At 37.8% G+C, this 23,892-nt stretch overlaps 1 protein-coding gene and 1 non-coding gene across 2 annotated transcripts in view; both read left to right on the plus strand.

Moving 5' to 3' along the window:
• Positions 1-23,892, plus strand: part of SIM1 (SIM bHLH transcription factor 1) — a 64,240-nt gene that overhangs the window by 30,139 nt on the left and 10,209 nt on the right. Inside the window, exon 9 of the mRNA XM_077770163.1 lies at positions 8,917-9,085. Within this exon, the coding sequence (XP_077626289.1) occupies positions 8,917-9,085 (169 nt within the window). The remainder of the gene's footprint in view (positions 1-8,916; positions 9,086-23,892) is intronic.
• On the plus strand, positions 6,323-6,426 carry LOC144236524 (U6 spliceosomal RNA). The gene has a single exon (XR_013336588.1). It is a non-coding gene; the product is annotated as a U6 spliceosomal RNA (small nuclear RNA).

Below are 23,892 nucleotides of genomic sequence, written 5' to 3' on the forward strand. Positions count from 1 at the left end.
GATAAATTACAACTTATTTTGTTTAAAGTTATTTAAACACAACTTATCTACCAGGAAAACTTAAATACTGCCTCAATAGCAAAGCAAATAATAATAAATAATAATAATAATAATAATAATAGCAGAATGTCTGTTGAACTGTGAATTTTTATTCATAAAATACATTTCAAATTTATTTTAGCCATTTAAATAATAGAGTTTAATGTATATTTAGTCAAGCATTACAGTAGTAAGGGCTTAGGGAGATTAGAAATAAATGAATCCAATTAAAGAACACGTCTGTGAGATTTGATATGTCATAGGTATGAACGAACTGTTTGCACAGTAACTGTAAAGAAACCGTTAATGATTAAATATCTAGAAGAGGTTTAATCAAGAATAAATGCTATAGGACATATTTTAAAATATTTAAGTTAAACAAATGGAGATTTGTGCCTTTGAAAACATCGCATCATGCCATCATTTTTTGATGTGTCTTTTCCTAGGAAGTTCAAACCTGAGGTTCTAGCGCCAGTGCCTTTGTGTTGTATAGAAAAGGGCAGACCTCTCAGAGGTGCTGTGAGGCGTGGCCTTGTGGGGTCTCCCCAGTGTATGTGGGAGAGGTCTGGGGACACTTTGGTCTTGAGCATGGAATGCAAATTTCCCCGTGTTGTGGGAAGATTATTTCCTTGTGATTACAAGTATTTTTCTCTTCCAGGAGTTTGTGTGAAGTTGAGAATAGGAGGTGTGCTCTTCTCACCTTCTCTGCCAGGGGTTAGTTTTATGGGTTAGGAACCAGCTTTGTATGGGTCAGAATAACTGGGTGAGGAAGGTATTCCCTGTGAGAATAGAATCTTAACCAAATATAAGGTGTTAGGTGATGGGTTCCCCCATTACTTATCTATGTTAGGTATTCAAAGAATTCTAAGGGGAACATCTTTTTGAAAAACATCAACTTAGTAAATGACAGTGATGAGGGGGCTGGACACAGAGGGTGGGGAGGTGAGAAAGAAAATAGGGGGCCAGAATAACATGTATGAATTTTATTTTCTATTTGTGAATATTTTTAAAATGAAAAGTTGGTTGATATTAGTAACATTTTTTCTTTCTTTATATTTGGCCTCTTTTTTTCTGCCTAGAAATAGGTTAAAATTAGCAGTCTTGACTGTGGAAAAAGGAGACTGGCATTTTAAAAATTTATGCCTTTGGTGAAAGAGGCAGCACATTCTGCATTGATTTGTTCAGATCTAACTTTTAAAGACTGACATCTCCCTAACCATCCCATACCCTGCGCAACCTCAAGAAAATAAGAAACAAAAAAGCTATAAGGTAAATAGCATTTGGAACCTAGATCTGTGGGACTAACAAATACATCTAAATTTTAGTAGCTATAGATATAGAATGAATTTCAGAGCATAAGAAATAAAGTTTTTCAGAACAAAAGATGTAGCCCCCAAAGTAGGGTTTACTCCATTTAAGCAGTGACAAATATGTCATCTGTAACTCACAGGAAACTACGCTGTTGTTAGAAACCAAATGGCAAGACTTTTTTCCTCCCCTAATTGTAAGTAATAATTTAAGTTACATTCTTCAAGGAAGGAAACATAAAGTCATATAGTTCACATGAAAGCCTTCAGAGACAAACACTCCTATAAGGTATGAAGGGTTGAAAATAGATTAGAAAGTAAGTGAAATATATAGGCACTGAGAGAGGATATGGACATTTGGACATTTAAAAATTATAAATGGTACCTGAGAAGTTGAACCTGTAGGAAAAGAAGTTTAGTGGTGTTTTCTCTTCTGTGATTTAATAATAGTCACAGAGAAGACACCCTGAAAACACAAGGCAGAGAAATTGGGGAGCCATTCTAGTATGCGGTGAAAATACCTGCTTCAATTAGAGTTTCTTTTGCAAGAAATATTTTTCTGATTATAAAAGTCATATATGTTTATTATAGAAAAAATTAAGATAATATACAGAGGTATAAAGAGAAGATAAAGAACATCTTTAATCTATTTTCCAGATATTAACTATTGACATTTTAATTTTTTGCCTCCCACTACATGTATACGCATATACAGGACATGTTAATTTAAAGAGAAATTTTTTCACTTTATCAATAGTGTTTTTCACATCACTAGAGTAAAAAAAGTTAATGACTACATAATATTTTATCACATGGGTACACCATAATTAGGTAATGGTCCTATTGTTGGTTTTTATTCGCTTATTTATAATTAAATATAAGAAATTATGCTAAGTACACTTGTCTATAGACTTTTGATACTGATCTCTGATTATTTTCATTAGATCTATTCCTAAAAGTGGAATTACTGGATTTGGGGAATGAACATTCTTTAGACTCTTGATAAACACTGCTAGTTTACTCTCTTCTCATTAGTATGTAAGAATGCCCATTTATTTCACCTTGTCTTCATTGAGATTTTTGCCATTAAAATAAAATCTTTGTCGATTTGAAAGATAAAAGTGACAAAAAGAAACTGATAGCTGCCTTAATTCATATAGGTTATTACTAGGGAGGCTAAACCTTTAAAAAATTGTTTCTCAGCAATTTGTGCATTGTTTACATCCTTTTTATATTTTTCTATTTCAGAGATATTGTATTTATTATTGCTTTGTAGAAGTTATTACTCTGGGGGTTTAAAGCACTATTCCTCCTCGCTCTTTCAATGCAGTTGTAATAGTTTTTTGAGGAAAAAACTAATTTAGTATTCCAGTTTAAGTATCACATACACCATGACTGAATTGTAACTTGACAAAAAATAAGTGCATTTTATTAATAAACAACACTAAATCAATACTATATTAATAACTCTAAAATGATAACATGATTTGTTTCTTTCATTTAGGATCTCACAGAATATCAGAATGATCATTATTAATGATAATCTGGGAATTTAAAAATCCCCCCCATAAACTTGCTTACTTAGCAAGTATTTTTTTCTTATTTATGTAGAAAGGTTTGCCAGTGTTTTGAATTTTTGGTCATTCGGATTTGAGATGAATACAAATTTATTGCGCTGAATATTATTTTGTTAATCACTTGCAAGTGAACATCTATTCTCTATATGGTGCTAGACACTAAATAGAGACTATCAAAAAAGAAGGAATTTAGGAGATTGTTGTCAGATACACCATTCACACTGTGTGACAGGAACTTAGGTGTGTTACATGAGTGTTAGAGGCAGTAGACATGTAGGAATTGAGAGGAGGGAGTAGGAAATCACTGTGGCCTGTGTGGGCAAAGAAGCAAAGTCAGATGCATGTTGTGGCAGGTCAGGACTTGCTATATTTCAACTTGTGTCATGGGTTTGTACAAAGGTGTTCCACAATCCCTATCATGAGGATGGTTGACTTTGCTGCATCTTACCAAAATATTAGTTTTTTGCTGTATTGGTTTTTTGTTTGGTTATTGTTTGCCTATTGTTTACACCTTTGTCTTTCCTTCTTGAAATCACAATGTGATGGTAAAATTTGTGCCTAAGCCATCCCTTACCCTTGTGGTGCCATCCACTCTATAGCATGTTGGATGAGACCTACAAAATAGAAGAGAAAGATGTTTCTAGGCAGAGGCAGTGTTTATGTAAAACCAAAGACTTTTTGGGAACTACTAAAGTCACCAAAGCAAATGGAGAAAACTACAAGGAGCAAACACAAATCCACTTATTAGTATGAGACTATTATATTTCCAAGGATGCCTTAGCCTAATTTCCCAGCAGATGTCTTAGTTTGTGAGCCTCTCACAGTATGGAATACTCCTTATCAGCTATCTCTGCTGGGCTCCATGGGAGCCTGAAAATGAAACATAAACTAGGTCTCTCTACTGCAGAGGTTTACCTAGTGGCCTGGTGGTAACTCTGCCAGAATATAAAGAAGGTCATGCACTTCGTGTGACAGTGATTCTAGAATCCAATTAAAAACTTTAGTATAGGATGCAGTCGTTCCTACTTAATCCAATCACAGTTTAATGCAATCCTCTGCTTATTGCAGTCAGCCCCTTTGGAGCCAAATCAATTGTATGTCTCTGTTTCCACGTTTTCCTTGGTAATTTGATCACGTCCAGCTGTTTTTTTTTTAAAGCTCAATTGGGAAATCTGGTAATATCTTTTAAGAATTGCCGTATAACATAAAGCTAATACAGAAACTTCAGAATGACCAGCTTTAAAAACTGACATGACAGAAGCAAAAATTCAGTTGTCTAAAATAGAAGTGCAATAGGATATGGCAGAGTTGAAGAAGAAAAGTTCTTGCAGACAACCTTGACTCAACATCAAGTGATAAGACCCTCTTGATTGTTTATCTGTATAATTATTCCAACTCACCTGAAGGTTGTACATGTGGCTATGCTGCTGTTGGTATCATGAGGACACCAGTCTTCCAGTTAAAATGATAGAAATCATATTAATGCATTTCTCTGAAGCTAAAAGTACCTGTTAGAGATGTAGATACTTATTATTTGCTTTGCAAGGGCATTACCCTGAGGTTCCCATATGGCAAGTTGGCGTTTACCTCATGATCACTCATGGTATATTGCTGAAGGAAAGGCTGAGAAGGCCAATGGTACAAAAATGGCCCCTCTTATTCTATTGGAATTTGAGTAATTCCAAATATGTACATGACTATTATAAAGTTTAGAGTAGACTCAGATGGTTAATTCTGCAAATTGAATGATTTCTGACTGTCCATAATGGAATAAGAGGATTACTTTGGTCTGTGCAAATACAAGTGAGATTGACAAGCCTACTGATTGCAAATTACCCATTTGACATTGCTTTCAGAGCCGAGGTACCTGAAGATAGCTGCTGTTCTAGTACAAGTCACTCAAGGGGGAAAAAACCCCAAACAAATGTTAATTGATATCAGTAGCCATTGTGGAAAATATGCCAAAGGGCGTATTCCATAGTTTCTCTTTTTGATATTGACAGTCTATCTGGGAGAACAGACTGAGCTTCCATAGTGAGGGTAAACTGTGGAGTCCTGAACGTGGTCTGTGTGGCCCTTTTCAGGAAAACTTTAGAACTAGAGCAGGGCTGTGTCCAGTCCCTCCTTTACTAAAGTCAGCTAAGTCAAATTCCTCCGTGTACTCATTTCAGAGTCTGAGTGCTGGGCACCCAAGTATTTTATTTTGTCCCCCTCCACAGGGAAACATCAAACAGCTTTACTAGGCATATACCTGCCTTAGAGGATGGGTGTGTATGTGATACCAGAATGTGTCTCACTTGGGGGGGACTTGGGGGGGGGAAGGAGAGGTGGAAGGAAGGGCGTGTCTGAGTTTGGAGGAGGGAAATGGAACTCAGTAATGTGATCCCCATCAGCATCTAGACCTTTAATCTATACAAATGAAATACTCTAATTTAATAGAATTCTAAAAGTAAAACAAATGCTTTGTTCTTAGTGAATCTGCCATTCAGAGCTGCTCTTGGCACCACATCAACTGTACTTGAAATGTCTTTAAGTGGATATTTTTTTTATTGTGCTTTTCATCTTAACCCATCTTTCAAGTTGTTAGAGCAATAGGAAGGCCGGGCTCCCCTCAGAGTGTTGGTCTGTGCTGCTCCAAGGTCTCCCCTTGCTTACTTAGCAATGAAGAGCTCACCTTAGTAAATATTTTGGCCATACTGTAATAGAGTTTAGAGACTAAGAAGCAGCAGAGCGAATTAAAATGAGTTAGAGGTAGAAAGGAAAGAAATACAGCATAAGGAGGTGTTTGTAATGAGATGTATTACAGTTGCTATCAAAGTGAAACTATTGTTTTGGAGAAATCAAGTGCCAAAAAGTGCCACAAAGTGTGGAAGTAAAGAAATAATACTTAGTATTAATTGAACATTTACCAAGTTCTAGGCACTGTGCTATGAGTTTCTCATATAATATTTTTCTGAACCTTAGCACATCCTCATTGGTTATAAAGAGAAAAAAGAGGTGTAGATGGGTTATTACATAGTAAGTGGCTCAAACCGTGATCTCCCTGATCTCATGATCTTTTTCTACGTTTTAGTGGATTCTTTGTGGTCTTTTTGATGTGCATCAAAATATTAATATCTCTATTTATCAAGAGTCTAGCTTCTTATATTCATTTGAATTTTCATGTGGGTATGTACATATTCAAATCATTTATTGGTTTTAAATCTGTATTTAAGCCTATTTGGAGTATTCCTATCATTGGAAGCTATGCAAACATTTTGGAAAGACTTCTTCAGTAGTTGAGATGCATACTCTGGGGGTCTGATGGTGTACAAGAGAAAAATATGAGAATCCTGGTTTGCTCTCTGCTTATTGCCATGGAATCTCTGTGCTGGAATGTTGCATTAAGAATGAGTTTTAGTGCTTGCTTCGGCAGCACATATACTAAAATAGGAAGGATACAGAGATTAGCATGGCCCCTGTGCAAGGATGACATGCAAATTCGTGAAGTGTTCCATATTTAAAAAAAAAGAATGAGTCTTAAAAATTATTTGGCTATATTTTCAGGGATGCAGTGTTTTTGCTGTTAGCCTAAGAAAGTCCTGTTGGGCAGGGATTTAATAGATATTCTGCTGTTTAGTGCCCATCTGACACAGGCTCCTGTCAGAGCCCACCTTGCTCACTGTCACATGCACATGATCTCAGGGCAGATGGGTCAGGGGACTCATGGCCTAAGGGAGTCTTTTCCATCAGAGAAATACTGCTGGGCTGCTGGTTATTAGTAGTCATTGAGGAAAACAGTCCTTTCTGATTTGCATCTTTGTCTTCTTCCTCTTCCAAATATGTGAAATATTATGCAAATTGCCATTGGAATATAACAGAATGTCTCTTGATTCTTGCTCTCTAGGAACTTAGAATCCCTGGGAAAGATTAGACACTGTCACTTGAAAAATAAGGCTGGAGGAAGAAAAAAATACTTTCCGGTCCCCTTTCTGTTTCCCTCGGGAAGAGGCCCTGATGTCTTCTTCATGAGCACAGCAACTTAGTCCTTCTGTTCATTGGTGTCTCCCCAGGGCCTCCACCGAGACACTCAGTATCAAAGGAATGAATGAGGTCAGCAGCTGGGAAGGGCTTTATAGAGGCAAGGATTTAAGATAGTTCATTATAAGAGGAGTTCTATAGGTATATGTTGGAAGAGCAGGAGAGGAAAGTATAAGGTCCGTTTGGGGAGAACTATTTTGGGTGAAGTGAGGGGCCATTGAAGGAAATTTTCAAATACTGTCAGAAAAATAGGTGGGAGCCACATTTTGGAAGGCATTGAATTTCTGACCAAGGAATGGCCACAAACTGTGTTGTGTGTTTTCCTTAGGAGGTGATTAGAGAAGGAAAGTATACCAGCAGTATGATTCAACTTCCTAAGTTCGGAAGGCAAATTGCATGCCCCTCTTCTAAATTTTTGCTGCTTATGTAGGATAATGGTTTTTTTTTTTTTACTTGCACTGAGCAGATGGACTGTTTGATATGAAGTCATTGTAATTTGCTGACATATACCACTATACTCTAGTTTGTGGCTGTGATTTTATTGAACCTGTTTTAGCTGGTTTCTATCCCTTGTCACTTGAGGGACTCCTTGCCTGAATTATCCTTTTGCCTTTGCCCGATCTCTTTGTAGAAGAACAAAAAGGGAAAAGGAAGAGAAGATAAATAAATGTTTGCTGATCCATGGAAATCTACCAATCACTTTAATATATCTAACTTTATTAGTTTACTACACTTAATATACCTATCTTAATCCAAAGAGTATTAAAAATGCATGTAAATTCTATAGAAAGGTGACCCCCTTAAAGAAAAGGAAAAATAAAGTAAGCCGGTGGTGTTTGCTACACAGAATACCTGCCCTGAGGACTGGTACAGTTGCCAGAGGTGGTTACAAATGGGATTTGGGGCTCAGAGCTTTGTGACTTCCAGTGGAAAGAGGGAAACATGGTGAGTTAGATGATTCATGGTGTTTGTGAGATAAAAAGAAATCAATTACCCAGGAGCAGCCCAGCGAGTTCTGAAACCTGAGAGAAAATTCTCCCATGAGTCCTCATAAAGAAGACTACGAAACGTTTTTCTTTTTGGCTGCCAGTGGGAAGAGCTGATATCCTCTTATGAAGACGGAGGAGTCAGACAAGATTCTCTGCTGCCTGGACACGAGCTGAGATGGTAGCTGTGGGCAGGGCCAAGCTGTCATCTTCAGCCCCTAAATACCTCAAGCAATACCATTGTAATGACTCTCTGAAGTATACTCTTTATCCCCTTCATATCACAGCCTGCAGTTATTATGTTTAATATTTGTTGACTGTTTCTTCTTCCAAATAGCTTGTAATCTGCAGAAGGGCAGGGACTCTAGGCATCTTATTTATCTTTCATTTCTGCATAACACAAAGCCTGGCATATATTAGGAGCTTAATAGATACATATTGAAGATGGAGTGGGAAGAACTGGTGGTTAAAAGAGATTTAAACTACTTATAAGCCTGGTCTCACTGGTTTGCTAGTTATAAAAATATTAGGAATGTTTACCAGAATGACTGATCTTGGAACAGCTGACATTTTTCTTGCCAATAATCAGATAGCATCAGTTTACCAGACAACTCAGTTGTCTGCTGAGTTCACCCTACACAGAAAATCTTGAGAGTAGATTTTATAACCTGTATCTCACCAATGAGGACACAAAAGCTCAGAGAAGTTGAATTACAGATTTATTTTCTACTATTAAAAAATCTAAAATGTATTTTAAAATCAAGACATGTTCATGAGCATATTGTATCATTTGTCTTTGGCATATGGGGCAGCTACATCCCTATCCATTAGTTAAAAAATAATCGAAGTGTTTGTGACAACCAGTTATATGGCTAACTTTTGCTTGCTTCCTTTTTCAAATATGGATTATTGCCATTCCTGATGAGAGAACACATGTATCCGTTTCCTGTGGTGGCAGATTAAGGGCTGTGTCCTCTCACCCTGCAGGGACACGGAATACAAAGGGTTGCAGCTCTCCCTGGATCAGATCTCAGCCTCTAAACCAGCCTTCTCCTACACCAGCAGCTCCACCCCTACTGTGACTGACAACAGGAAGGGGGCCAAGTCCAGGCTCTCCGGCTCAAAGTCAAAATCCAGGACTTCCCCGTATCCTCAGGTGGGTGCACTGCCATTTTGCAACTTTCTTTTTTTGTAACTTGGTTTGGTCTCGAAGTTGAGGGAGTATTAAAATGGTTTGGAATTAATTATCTAGTTGTAATAAATTTAAAACTTCTATAAATCTGGAAAGCTTTCTAAAACTATCTTCTTCATGCTCGTCTTCCTTTAAAATAACTATGCCAGTAAAAATTTGAAATGATCTTGTGGTTTACTGGTTTTATATGAAGATCGTGAGAGTCTCAGTTGTAGTCAGAACCGTAACTTTGTTATTTCAAGGAGATTTATCCTAAAAATTTCCCCTCCTAATGATTTCCTTGATTCTGACAGGAACTGAAGTAGAAGGAAATTAAAAGGTAGAGGCAAAGAATCAAGGATGCATCTCACCACGAGATTTGAGCACAGGAGGATTATTTTGGGAAATGGTCTACCAGATGGGGGTAATGGTAGGGAAAGAAACTCTCTTCTCATCTGTACAAGGTGGTGAGCAGATGAGACCCAGAGGAGGTATTCCAGAAACAATGCAAGGTACAAAGATGAGTCTGTATTCTTAAAGGAAAAAATTATTTTTCTGATCAGTCACTGAAATATAGAAACTAGACTGGGTCAAGGAGTATACACAACTCTCTCCTGTCCTAAAAGAAGTAGGACAGAACTGGGGATCCCCTACTCCCAGGATCCTGTGACCATCTCATCTCCCCTGGCCTTTTCTTTCTTTCTCTTTCTCATGTTTATGTATTTATTTTTGAGAGAGAGAGAGTACAGACATTGGAGGGGCAGAGAGAGGGGGAGACAGAGAATCCTAAGTAGGCTCCAGGCTCTGTGCTATCAGTGCAGAGCCTGACATGGGTCTCAGTCTCATGAACCACGAGATCATGATCTGAGCTGAAGTCAGACATTTAACCAACTGAGCCACTCAGATGCCCCTCACCTCTTTCCTTTTATATATGGTGCCACATCATTGGACTAACTCAGGAGGTACTTGTGGGGCTTATATAAAGCCAAACTGGATTTTGAGTCATTTTGTCAAAGTGGCTTTAAATATATTTTTAAGTAAAAAATGGCTATCTAGTGGTTACAGAAACTATTGTTTCCTTACTTATCAGAGCTCTATTCTGTTGATTTCTACAAATACAAATACTATTTGAGAAAATGTCATTCATTGAACTAATGCTCACTAAGAAGCTACTGTTTGCTAGATTATTTTGCAGCTTGGTATGTAAAGATGAGAAGATCGTAGCCCCCAAGAGACTTATGTCACACAGTTTAAAATCTCCCACAGGAACTAGATCTCTTTACTCTGACAAAAGGGAGGAAGTAGGTATGTGTATGCCCAGACAGTTATCAGTGTGCACTCTCTGAGTACTGAGCACTTTATTTTAAAAGTACATTTTAGTTAAAGTCACTGTGCAGGAGGCATTGCTTCTTTTTATCGAACATCTGAGATTTTCTTATTACAGTCTTGTATCTCGGGAAGAAAGTTTCACTGTCCCTTTTTACTACTTGGAAGGATGGGTTATGCCTTTGGGTAATTCCATCCTTAAATATACAGGAGTGTTGAACACATAGATGAAAGAAGAATTTAAATTAGGAAATACTAAGTTAAGAAGGAATTCATCCATTGTTATATGGTAATTAAGGCACAAAAACAAAATCTCCCCATTGGACTTCCAAAAACTCATGAATTCTGTTTTCTTTTCTTTTTTGTTTCTTTTTTTTTAATGTTTATTTTTGAGAGAGAGAGAGAGAGAGAAAGAGAAAGAGACAGAGCATGAGCAGGGGAGGGGCATAAAGAGAGGGAGACACAGAATCTTAAGCAGACTCCAGGCTCTGAGCTATCAGCACAGAGCCTGGCATGGGGCTTGAACTCACGAACTGTGAGATTATGATCTGAGCCAAAGTTGGACACTTAACCGACTAGCCACCCAGATGCCCCTGAATCCTGTTTTCTTGCATGCACAGCTCTAACATCTAAAATGTTAGTTTACTCTAATGGGAGACTACTCATTAAAAAAATCTTATAACTCTCATTAGACTTTTCTTTGCATGTATGGTCAGGGAGGAGTTAATTTGAAAGTTATACCTGGGGTTCCTGGATGGCTTAGTCAAGTGACTCTTTGATTTTGGCTCAAGTCATGATCTCACAGTCATGAGATCGAGCTCCACATTGGGCTCTATGTCAGGCTCCATGTTGGGCATAGAGCCTGCTTAAGATTCTTTCTCTCTCCCTCTCTCTGCCCTTCTCCTGCTCACTTTCTCTCTCTCTCAAAAAAAAGAGAAAATTATACAGGTTCCCTAGTTTAAAATTAATACAGAAGAGTTGAAAATAGAAACAACACTTCTCTTCCCTCATTTTCCCTCTCTAAAATTGTACTTTCTTCTAGAAATATTCTATAATGTATAAAAATCATGTACATGCACACACATTATGTCCACATAGGCCTCCTCTTGATGTCTGTGTGTTCATTTTTGTGGTTAATACTTACATATATGTAGCCCTTGTAATTTTGGCCATATGTCTCCTTTGAAGTCACATAGTCATGAATTAAGTTTACTTACCATTTATGTGCCTAGTAAAGGTTATTCTTTAATCATGTTTACTTTAGATAATCATGGTGCTAGGTCAATCACTGACTGAGTTCCTACTGTATAGACTACTAACATGTAGAGATCAGAAATGGAACTCACTATCTTTGCTCAAGGAGCCACTCCTATAGACAGATGAGGGAACAGGCATTTGCAGCGAGTCTGAGCAGAGGGTCTCCTGGGGGCACACTGGCAAAGCATGAAATCCAGGGCAAACTCATCACTGTTTCTTCTGGAAGGAAGCAACTTGGTAGCATCATCTTGGATTCCAAATCTTCAGAAATGTTCAAGAAAAAAAGATCAGCTACTTAAAAGTCTCATTTGTTTCAAATTGTCCTTATATAGTAAAGGGATACTTAGCCTTTAATTTTCATGCATCATTGCTATTATGTGTCTTTGACTCAGTAGATGCTATCTGGACACATGCATGGTAAGGATGCTATACTGGCTATTGTGGTGAACAAGGGTAGGGATTGGGTGAAAGAACTGACATAAGAAATGTTATGTTTTGCAGCACAGTGGAAATAACACATTGGAATAAGCAGTGGATAGGAAAGAGCCGGTATACACAAACGGCTTTATGAATGGTGTCAGCTGCAGGGACTGTCGCCTGGATGATGGGGGAATGCATTGTGCCTGACCTGGCTTTGAGAGTAGGATTCATGTAGACAGGCATAACTAAGGGAAAGGAGAGGACACTATGGGAGAACCAAGATTATGAAGAAATACAGAGACGTGATGTGACTGGGATTTGAGGTGAAGTGGGGGAGACTTTGTCTCTATGGATGAGGATATAGGGTGATGTGTTTGGAAGCACTGATTGGTGCCAAATATCTACCAAACCAAGGAATTAATAATTTGTTTTGTGGAGAACCACTAAATTTTTTTTTTTTACTTTAACCAATTTATACACATTTAATTTTTTAAAGTGACAGAAATAAAAAAATTTTAATATTATTATTATCAAATTGGCTAACATACAGTGTGTAAAGTGTGCTCTTGGTTTTTGGGGTAGACTCCCATGGTTCATCACTTACCTAAAACACCCAGAGCTCATCTCAACATATGCCCTCCTCAATGCCCATCACCTATTTCCCCCCGCCCCCCATATCAACCCTCAGTTTGTTCTCTGTATTTAAGAGTCTCTTATGGCTTGTCTCCCCCCCTCTCTATTTGTAACTATTTTCCTCTTCCCTTCCCCCATGGTCTTCTGTTAAGTTTCTCAAGTTCCACATATGAGTAAAAACATATAATATCTGTCTTTCTCTGACATACTTATTTCACTCAGTATACTACCTTCCAGTTCCATCCACACTGCCACAAATGGCAGGATTTCATTCTTTCTCATTGCCAAGTAGTATTCCATTGTATATATAAAACCACATCTTCTTTATCCATTCGTCAGTTGATGGGCATTTAGACTCTTCCCATAATTTGGCTATTATTGAAAGCACTGCTATACACATTGGGGTACATGTGCCCCTATACAGGAATCACTCCTGTATCTTTGGATAAATTCCTAGTAGTGCTATTGCTGGGTCATAGGGTAGTTTTATTTTAAAATTTTTGAGGAACCTCCACTCTGTTTTCCAGAGTAGCTGCACGAGTTTGCATTCCCATCAGCAGTGCAAGAGGGTTCCTGCTTCTCCACATCCTCACCAGCATCTGTTGTTTCCTGAGTTGTTCATTTTAGCCACTCTGACTGGAGTAAGGTGGTATCTCAGTGTGGTTTTGATTTGTATTTCCCTGATGCTGAGTGACATTGAGCATCTTTTCATGTGTCTGTTGGCCATCTGGATGTCTTCTTTGGAAAAGTGTCTATTCATGTATTCTGCCCATTTCTTCACTGGATCATTTGTTTTTTGGGTGTTGAGTTTGGTAAGTAAAGGTCTTTGAACAGGAAATGAGAGTATTTAGGTGGCTGAAGCAAGGCACACTCCTCATTTAAATAGTGCTGATGCGCATCTGTGAAGGTCTAAACTAAAGTTCTCTACGGAAGTAGAAGACATTATAGAGGAAGAATGGATGAAATTCTTTTTATCCTTGGCTGCTTGGACCTCTCCTCCTGTAGAGATATTTTGAGCATTAAATATTTATCTTGAAATTGTATTTTAAAGCTTATTTCTTACAGTTAGTGACACACTTATACCGAATTTTCCTTCATGGGTCAATAGATCCATAACAAATGTATTTTTAGTTCCTAAATGATCAAGCTTTTGTGTTTAATTTTAAATACTTCTGCCCCTTTTCCCAGGAATAAATCTCTGTTATATCCATGTTCATATGTTTTTAGCATGCAGATTCTCATTAGAATTTTCAAGAGGCAGTTTCCAGAGGGAAGCTGAGCTCACAGGGTAACGTCTTGCTCCTCTCCTTAGTTATGTAAATGGTGGTTTAATGATTCTATCAACATTCTTTATTAGGCTCTTTGGTCTCTTATGTATTAGGCATATCTAGAAATTTCTCAAAGATGTCTGATGAACGGCAAACAGCAACACTGCTTTTTGGAGGTATGTAGGCACCTTCTTTGAGCATGTGAGACATGCATAAATTGTAATTCACTGTCACCACCCAGTTTGCAGTAATAGATGAACCTTCAGTCCCCTCCCGATATGAGATGCTCTTGGGAATGATTTTAAACCTGATTATATTATAGTCACTTAATGAATGACTCAATCACCTTTGTACCTCTATGTATTACCCAGGACAAGAAAGGTCAAAACAAAATTGTTTTGAATAGTTTTGGAAAAACCGGTGTAGGCAATATTATAGTTAATTTCCCAAGATTCTGCACAGAGCTACTTACTGTGCTTCTGCATAGTGACAACTCTGTTAAGTCCTGGGGATACATTGTGACAGTTGTATTTTATTGTTATTAGGTTTATATTCATGAAAATAGCAACTTTTTAAAATAGTTCTGTTGAGTTAGAAATGTAGAGTTTATGGAATTTATTTTTCAGACCTTATCTGTTAGTGTTTACTACAATATTTTTCACCTGTCTTTATGGAACGAGTCATGGCTACTCTAATATAGTTGGACGTTCCCTCGCCATGGTTTAATCATGTCAATCATGAATAAATTGCCTCCCCAGTCCATACACCCCCTCCCATTCCACCTCCTGATTCCAGTTTCCTTTTAAGCTTCTCATTACGGCATGTTTGTAGTTGTTATGTTTATTACGGACAGTGTGTGCCCTCTTGTTTTATTGAATCATCCTGCCCTCCTCTTTTTTTTTCCCTAGTCAGTAATAACCAATACACTATATAATTCTGCAATAAGACTGTGTGTGCTTCTGAAATCTGAAAGTATTTAATCACTTGCTACAGATACACTGTAACACTTGCAGGTTTTATTCCACATCTGTTACCTTAAATAATCCCACAGAAGCCTCTTAATTTTCACTGCCGGCAATCTGGCTTCCTTTTGGTGAAGGTAAAAACTCTCTTTCTCTGCAAAGGTTCTTTCTGGCCTCAAAAAAGCACCAGTGACTACTATGCTAAGAACCTGACTTTCTCAGTTCCAGAGAAAAGAAGGACCAAGTGTTTCTCAAGTGTAGTACTTTTATGACTACCAGGATAGACATCCCCTCATTTCATGTTTTATAAGAAGCACAAAAACATGTTATCCTTGACCATGAATAGCAAAAAACTTTTTTTTTAAATTTACCATCTCAATCATTTTTAAATGTGTGGGTTTTTAAAAAATTTATTTCCGAGAGAGAGAGAGAGAGAGAGAGAGAGCGTGAACAGGGGAGGGTCAGAGAGAGAGGGAGACACAGAATCTGAAGCAGGCTCCAGGCTCTGAGCTAGCTGTCAGCACAGAGCCCGACGCGGGGCTCGAACCCACGAACCGTGAGATCATGACCTGAGCTGAAGTCCGACGCTTAACCGACTGAGCCACTCAGGCACCCCAATATGGCAAAAAACTTTTAATGCACCTTTCAAATAAATGAGGTTATCTTCCTAGAAATTCTTTGCATTTTCTGGCCATGTATAAACTTGAGATTAGTCTCCCTCTCCTAGAGCAATATCAGGAGAGCATTAGAGTGGATCTTTTTGGTATTTTTAGACCCTCTTCATAAATAAAACTCTGAGAATTATTTTAGAAAAATTTCTTCTCAGTAGGGTGAGACCTCTGTGTTACAGATTTGTGCTTTGGTGCTTTGGCTTTTACTAACTCTTGCATTTAGTTAAATAACTATTATGTACACTAAAATGCTAGAGGTGGGTCCTTAAGGGACATGTGCATGGTCTTGTTGGGGAGGCAAGGCAACATTTTAAAGAAGAATTGTCAGCTATGGGCCCCCACGGCCACAGCTTCTGCCTTTTTATTCCCTTGGCACACGGTTGAGACAAGGGCACAGTGGCGTCCAGGATTAATGGATGGATGAGCCCATGAAGGTAATGGGGTAGGTAGAGAAAACAATACGGCAGTGATGAGATGTATTAAGTTCTGGGGATACAGTCCTTGCTCCGGAGGGCTTACAGATTCATTGGGGGAGATAAAAATGTAAAAAAGGTATTTTAAACCTGGTATAGTATATAAAAGCATGTGGTGTGCACTGGGGGCTCACCTGCTCTTCCAGCATTGGACTGCAGGTGGGTGTTAGGGGCTGCTGGTGAGAGAACCAGTGGCCTCTTATCCTAGAGAGAGAGACCTCACATGCCATGAGGAGTTATCAGCAGGTGCAAATTTATCCCTGTTTGCAAGGTTTGCAGTGGGGCTATGGGAAATCCATAAAGCCTTTTTACCTCAGGGGTGCTCCCTCAAGGACCAGACCCACACTTGATCTCCCAACTGTGCTTTTCTATCCTCTCACCCATTTACCCTTCTTCTTGCATTGTCTGTGTGCTAAGAGTGCCCTCACTCTGGAGGACTGCGTGGTATCTTAATCCCTCTCCCCACCACCAACTTTGGGACATTTTCCTCTACAGTATGCCCTGCTTCCCAGATTGACCTTAAATGACCACAGATCATGTCAGTGCTTGGAGAACTGCCACAGACCTAGCTGTTACTGAAGGTCACCTATAATTGGGTCCTAAATTACCTGAACCGTGTGACACAGCCAAAACAGCCTGCTCACCATTTGCTGAATCCCCTCATCCTTTCCTCCCTCTACGCTTGTCCCTGTGTATTTATTTCTGCTTGCATTGCCTGTGTTTTTCAAAACTCTGCCTATCTTCCAAGGCCCAGATTGAATGCTACCTCTTTCATGAAATATAACTGGATTATATTCTCCTCTGGATCTCTACTTAGAATAATTTATATTTTACTGCCTTCTAGATATATTATATCTTCTCATATCTATCCCACCCCCACCCCAGCTTCTAAATATGGTGCCTTCCATATATTTACTCACTAATGTTAATGAATGAATGAATAAACGAATCATTACATTAAAAAGTGTGGGACTACCTTGTTGGTTGCCTGTGGAGGTATAAAAACTCCAAGGAGGGAAAACATTCTGTCTGCTACTAAGGAATTTATAACCTATATAAAGAGGCAAAAGATACACATGAAAACAGACTAGGGATAGTTTCACAGATGCAAATTCCTATAGTACAAATCAGACACATAGGTGCTAAGGAAGAATTAGATGTGGTAGAGTATATTAGATGTGTTGCAAGACTAAAACTTTGAATATGCATTTTCTGGCTCTCACTCTAGGAGCAGAGAACCATCCACATCTCAAGTGGGGGCTTTCTAGTTTCCATGTCCACACTGTCATCTTCAGTGCAACAAAGAAGATGTGACTGCTAATATTTGCTTGTGTGTGTGTGTGTGTGTTACAAAATAATTGCATTGACATTGTGTCTGCACATGGAATACCATTTGGGATGTCTTCCATCTCTGAGACCTATCTTTGTTTACAGAGTCAGTGCTAGTTCTAGGGCTCAGTTGCCATGATCAGTGGATACTTCTACATCACTCTCTTATTCTTCGTTTAATAATCAATTTGTACTTTTTGTATTATATGAAACAGAAAGCAGGTAATATGGCCACCAATCTGTTGGCTCAGTTGTAAGACACTGCCAAGAATAGCTTGGGCAGCCAGTCCTTTGTCCAGGCCCAGAATAAATCAGTAGAAGATCCAATGATACTTCAATAAGGGTTTGGAGCAGATGGCGCCATCTGTACCCATCTAATTCATGCCTGTCTAATCTGCCACTTCTAAGTGAAAAGTCAGAGTGTGAGGTAGAGCATGGATAAAAGGATGGAAGTCATTCTGGCTCATGCCTGAAGTCCATCATGTAGGAATATCACCATTAAAACTAATGTTACTAGCCCTGGAAAAACCAGGATTTACGCAGCGGGCTAGAGCTATCTCTGTAATATCTATTCAAGTTGGGATATTCTTGATCATTTATAGCTATATATGCCATTACACAAAGGGATTAATTAAATGTTTCTTCTATGTTTATTACCTGTTTAAAATCTTCAGTGCAATGAAAATGCCTACAAGCTTTTAGGACTTTACCTTTGGATTTACAAAAGGATGTGGATTTCATTGTTTGGGAATAGCTCTCTCCATATGGAACCCTATAGGAGATTCCTTATAGAATTACATTCGAGGAAACCTGGCCTCTGGTCCGAAGTGCTGATTCCCTTCCAGCTGCACATCACCCTGACAGCTAATGAGATGTCAACTATGGTTACTTTTGTGTGAGAAAAATGAGTGAGCCAGATCCCAGGAACGTTTTTGTAACTGTAGGGGGTGGATTAAGAGAAGGCCTATGACGTTTCAAACCATACTTGAGGCACATTTAAAAACTTCCCATATTTCTACTTCATGAAATATATCAGGGAACTTACAGGTATGAAAGATTTCTCCCCAGAATATTCTTTGAGCTAAAAATAACTAAAATGTGAATTAAAGTTAAAAGCAATATCACAATAAATAATAGTTGTAAGTGGAGCAAATCATAAAAATAATGAGAGAAAATCTTGTGAACACATTTTTAAACATTGATTTTGAGAAATGACAATTTATGTGGTTTTCTAAGTGAAGTAAGAAATGGGCCAAAATATTTCAAATTGCTAATAATTGAATTTTGAGTCAGTGTTTGCTTTCTAATTGTTTATGGTATAAATGGAAATGCTTATTACTCAGTTCTTCCAGTAAGACCATCTTTGACTCTGGGATGTGACTCGATTTATATATATGTGTGTGTGTGTGTGTATATATATATATATATATATATATATATATACTTTTTTAATGCATTCTCTAATTTTTCTTGAGGAAATTTTCTAAAGCTTAACTCTTTAAGAGCTATATGTAATTAAGCTGGGTTTCATATAAAACATCATGAAGATTCTTTTCCAATGCTAAATATTTTGCTATTTGTGTACACATTGTGTTCTACTTTGCCTTTCTTAATGTGTAATCAGTAAAGAATTATTCTTATTGTTGATTAGTAAGACAATCAATTAGAAAAGGTAGAGCAAGAAATTTCTACCTGCCACTAGTAGGAATGCAGGAATGTAGAAAATAATGTCTACTTGACATCCTCATCCTCTTTGCAGTTAGTTATGACTTCTAGGTGGTAGAGTTTTTCAAGTTAGAAATGAACTCTGTTATTTCACTGCTGTTCTCTTATATTATCACAGGCACGTGTTTTCAGTCACCCTCTCAGATTAGCAAAATAACCTGCGTAATTGTAGTTTTAAGATGCATTTGATTTTGATGTTAGTTCTTCTCTTACCCTGTGTTTATCTTTGAGAAAACCCCCAGCAATCTCCTATTTGTGTAAGCCAAAGTCATTCTTTATAGTAAACACAACTCCTGTTTGAGGGAAGCATCCCCAGCAGAGGGGGTTCCTTTAATAGACATGCTGTATTACTTTAATCTAACCCTTTTACCATCTGTTCTTCCCATAATAGTGAATGAAAAAAAGAACATATTTTATGTTTCAGGGTTACATTAGTAAAAAGTAAGATAAAAGTGATTTAAAAGCATGCATATGTTCTTAGTACAATGCAGTCTGCATCTGTGATGTTTTTTCTCATGGTTCAGACACAAATCAAGAGGAAAGCTGCTCATGCCTGATAGAGTGAAAGTTTTTCATAGAAAACAGGACTTTACCATAAGAGGGTCTTCCTCTATATTTTACAGCTAAAAATGATAAAAACCTCAATGACCTGCCAGAATAAAAATAGATAACTGTACCATCTATTGTTGAAACATCTGGCATCTTTCCTGAGTTGGATCATTGCTGCCACATCCAGATGAATGCAGAGCACCTGTCTGGAACATCGTGTTGAGGCAGGAACAAATCTCATGACTGTTAAAAGAAGACTATCTACGGGTGTGATTGTGGTGGAAGAATGTCTCTGTGATCAGAGGACATTACCCAAGGGTGTGTGGAGATAGTTTACTGTAGAGTTTGAAGAAAGCCTCCTTTGTGAAAACATGTTTGGGGACCTGGGCATCCATTACTGCTTAGCGGGTAGGACACTGATGTCTTGGTATCTAAATACAGACTGTCTAGATGAGTCTGCGGGAACTGGAAGGAGCGAGGGCGCTAGAATTGTATCTCTCCTCTTGAACTTCATAGTCATGTGACCTTGGGCATTTTTTTTTTTTTAGTTTCATTTGCTGCATCTGTAAAAGGATTAATACTACTTTATTTTTAGTTTATTTATTTATTTTGAGAGAGAGAGAAAGAGAGAGAGAGAGGGATTGAGGAGAATGAGGTAGGGGCAGAGAGAGAAGGAGAGAGAGAATCCTAAGCCCAGGCTCTGCGTTAGCAGTGCAGAGTCCGATGCAGGACTTGAATTCATGAACCCTGAGATCATGACCTGAGCTGAAATCAAGAGTCAGATGCTTAACTGACTGAGCCACCCAGGTGCCCCCGGGTTAATACTACTTTTAAGATGTTAAGATTTAATAGGATAATATATGTCGGATCTCAGCATAGTGACTAGCACATAGCAAGTATTTAACAATGGTAGCTATCATTGTTATTATCAGTATTAATTAGCATATGCCAATCACATAGTCAATTGCTTCTTAATCAGTCATAGTTCATTTCCCCTTCCTAAGCAACTACAGGATTAAAAGAAAGAGTGTAATGGCTCTCTTCTTTGAACTCTTAAACTATATTGTTTTTCTTTCTATTCAGGCCTGTGCCATTTTCTAACCTGTATTAAAGTTATGTTCTGTGCATTATATATGCTCTATTCACTAGTTTAAAGGTGGAGCTGGATTTCTCATATCATCATGCATACTGCTTTGCAAATAGTAGGCACTCAATAAACATAGAACGAATCAAAGGATGAATTATTACAAAAAGTTCCCATTGGATGCATATTAAGCCCCCAGCTGATGGCTTAGACCTTTAACCAGATGAGGTATCAGTCTCTTCTGGAAGGGATGATTCTTTCATGAGCTGAATCCTGAAGGGGAGCTGGGGGATGTGAATGTCATGTGACATCCATTTCTGGCAGTGATCCACGCTCTTTGCCTGTCAGCTTTAGCCCACCTTTGGTGGGTGGCATTTGACTTCATGTTTCATGACAACAAGGTCATCTTTCATCTGACTTGTTTTTAAATTTGCCAACATCAATGCCCGCTTTGAAAATTAAATTTTAAATAAGAAATAGAGATACATTAAGGTGCAGAGTTTCAGAATGATGACAGATTTTCTAAAAAAAAAAAGGAAAACAAATTTCAGTAAAATTAACCAAAAATTAACTTTCAGTGAACTTTCTTCATTTGTTTGATATAACCTGATTAAAATAGGGAAATAAATCATTCACCTTCTTAGCATTAAATGTAGGAAAAAGTGTCATTGCCTTTTCAAAGGAAGAATAGTAGATATTCTATAGATCCTAAAACATTACTTTGTTTTACTTGAAGATCGGGTAGATACCAACAATCGCTGAAAGAATCATCTACAGGATTTGCATGTTTTCTACTGTATCATGACCCCATTATCTCTCTACCCTTACACACAACTTTGGGCTTTTAATCAAAGCTTAAGCAGTAAGAACCAGTGGTACCGGGGCACCTGGGTGGCTCAGTTGGTTGAGCGGTTGAGTGTCCCACTCTTGGTTTTGGCTTAGGTCATGACCATGTGGTTCATGAGATCCAGCCCCACACTGGTCTCTGTATTGACAGTGCAGAGTCTGCCTAGGATTCTCTCTCTCTCCTTCTTTCTCTGCCCCTCCCCTACTTATGCTCTGTTACTCTCAAATAAATAAAAGAAGAAGAAAATAAGTAACCAGTGGTGGGGCACCTGGGTGGCTCAGTTAGTTAAATGTCTGACTTTTGATTTCGGCTCAGGTCAGATTTCACACTTCGTGGGATGGAGCCCTGCATTGGACTCTGTGCTGACAGCAGGGAGCCTGCTTGGGATTCTCTTTCTTCTTCTCTCTCTTTGCCCCTCCCCCACTTGAACTCTCTCTCTCTCATAAAAAAATAAACTTAAAAAAAAAAAAACCCAGTGGTACCAAAATGCATTTCAGCTTTGAAAATGAGAGTATTTGGAAGAGAAGACTCGTGTTTAGGTGATTGGCCACTGGCCTCATTTCTTTTTGCATTTGGGAGGTCGATTTCTTTATCCTTTCACATGTGTATTTTATCTCTTGCATAACTGTAAGGTGGGACTGAAAAATATGACCTCTAGATAACACAGTCTCAGGGAAGAATCGTTTTTATAAGATGGTCATGTGATAACCATTCCTGTTTACCCAAGTGAAAGTTATTAATTAGAGACATTTACATGATACATATATATCTGTAACCCGTTTGCCTTTTAAAGAGTCCTTTGATATATATTATTTGATCCTTATTGCAATCCCATAATGTAGATAGTCTGTTCTATTCTGCAGATGGGAAAATCAAGACCCAAGGAAAGGGATCTTTTATACAAGTCACACAGTAGTGCATAGATATACTGCCACATAGTCACGTTTCTACTGCACTCCATAGTTGGTAATTTTACATTACATTTTTATGCACAAAATAGCAATAATCAGTAATAACAACAAAGATGTTTATAAAATTAAGTTATAGCGTAATGGGGCAAGTTTCCATTTCTTCAGAAAAAAATTCATTTAATGGTTTTGTCTCTATTTTATAAATAAGGCATCAGTGTACTATATAGGACTTTTTGTTTTGAAATTATTTCATGCATAAGGAAAAGTTGCAAGACTAGGAATTATTCCTGTATACCAAACCTAGGCTCACCAGTACTTAACATTTTGCTTTTCTGCTCTCTCTTTTCTTCTCTATCTTTCCTCAGTATTTGTTTTTTCTGAATCCTTTCATAGTAGGTTCCATATATGATGCTTCTTTTAACACTTCAATGTGTATTGCTTGGCATAGTGATTCTTTTAGAAGGGGGAAATTGCAGTTTTTGTTAGAATTGCCAAATTCCCCCTCCTTAGAGGTTGTTTCTATTTCCATTCTTACCAGCAATATATGGAATGCCTGCTTCCCCACGCTCTGCCAGGCAGCGTTTTGTCAAGCTTCTGCAGTTTTGCTAATCTGATGGCTGAGAAGTGGTATTTTAGTGCTGGGTTTTTGTTTGTTTGGGCTTTTCTTTTTTTTAAATGTTTATTTATTTATTTTGAGAGAGAGAGTGCATGAGGGAGGGGCAGAGAGAGAGGGAAAGAGAGAATTCCAAGCAGGTTCTGCCCTGACAGCAATGAGCCTGACCTGAGGCTCAGTCCACAAACGGTGAGATCATGACCTGAGGTGAAACCAAGAGTTTGATACTTAACTGACTGAGCCACCCAGGCACCCTTTCAGTGCTGTTTTAATTTGCATTTATTTCATTAAGTTAACTATCTCTTCATATGTGTGAGTTATTTTTATATTTTCTGTGAATCATCTGTTTATATCTCTTGATCATTTCTCATTGTGCTTTTATTTCTCTTTCTAGCTTTTGAATTGAGAAATTGAATTTATTTTGATTCTCTCATTTTTATTAATTTAGGTGTCTAAAGCTGTGTATCCCATAAATCCAGATATGTAATATCTTCATTATCTTTTTCCCAGAAATTTTATAATTTATTTTGTATTTTCCTATTTCCTCCAAGAGTTATTGAACAGTTTTTTTTTAGGTGAAAGAGCTTTATAAAAATTTATTTTTTATTCATTGTTTCAGTGTTATTTGTAATATGCTTTCTGAAATTAACCGAGGCTCTCTTTGTGACCTACTATTTGATCAATTTTTATTAGTCGTGTACATCAAGGTTTATTCTTTATGATC

Source organism: Crocuta crocuta, unplaced genomic scaffold, assembly GCF_008692635.1.
Source record: "Crocuta crocuta isolate KB4526 unplaced genomic scaffold, BGI_CrCroc_1.0 scaffold286, whole genome shotgun sequence".
NCBI lineage: Eukaryota > Metazoa > Chordata > Mammalia > Carnivora > Hyaenidae > Crocuta > Crocuta crocuta.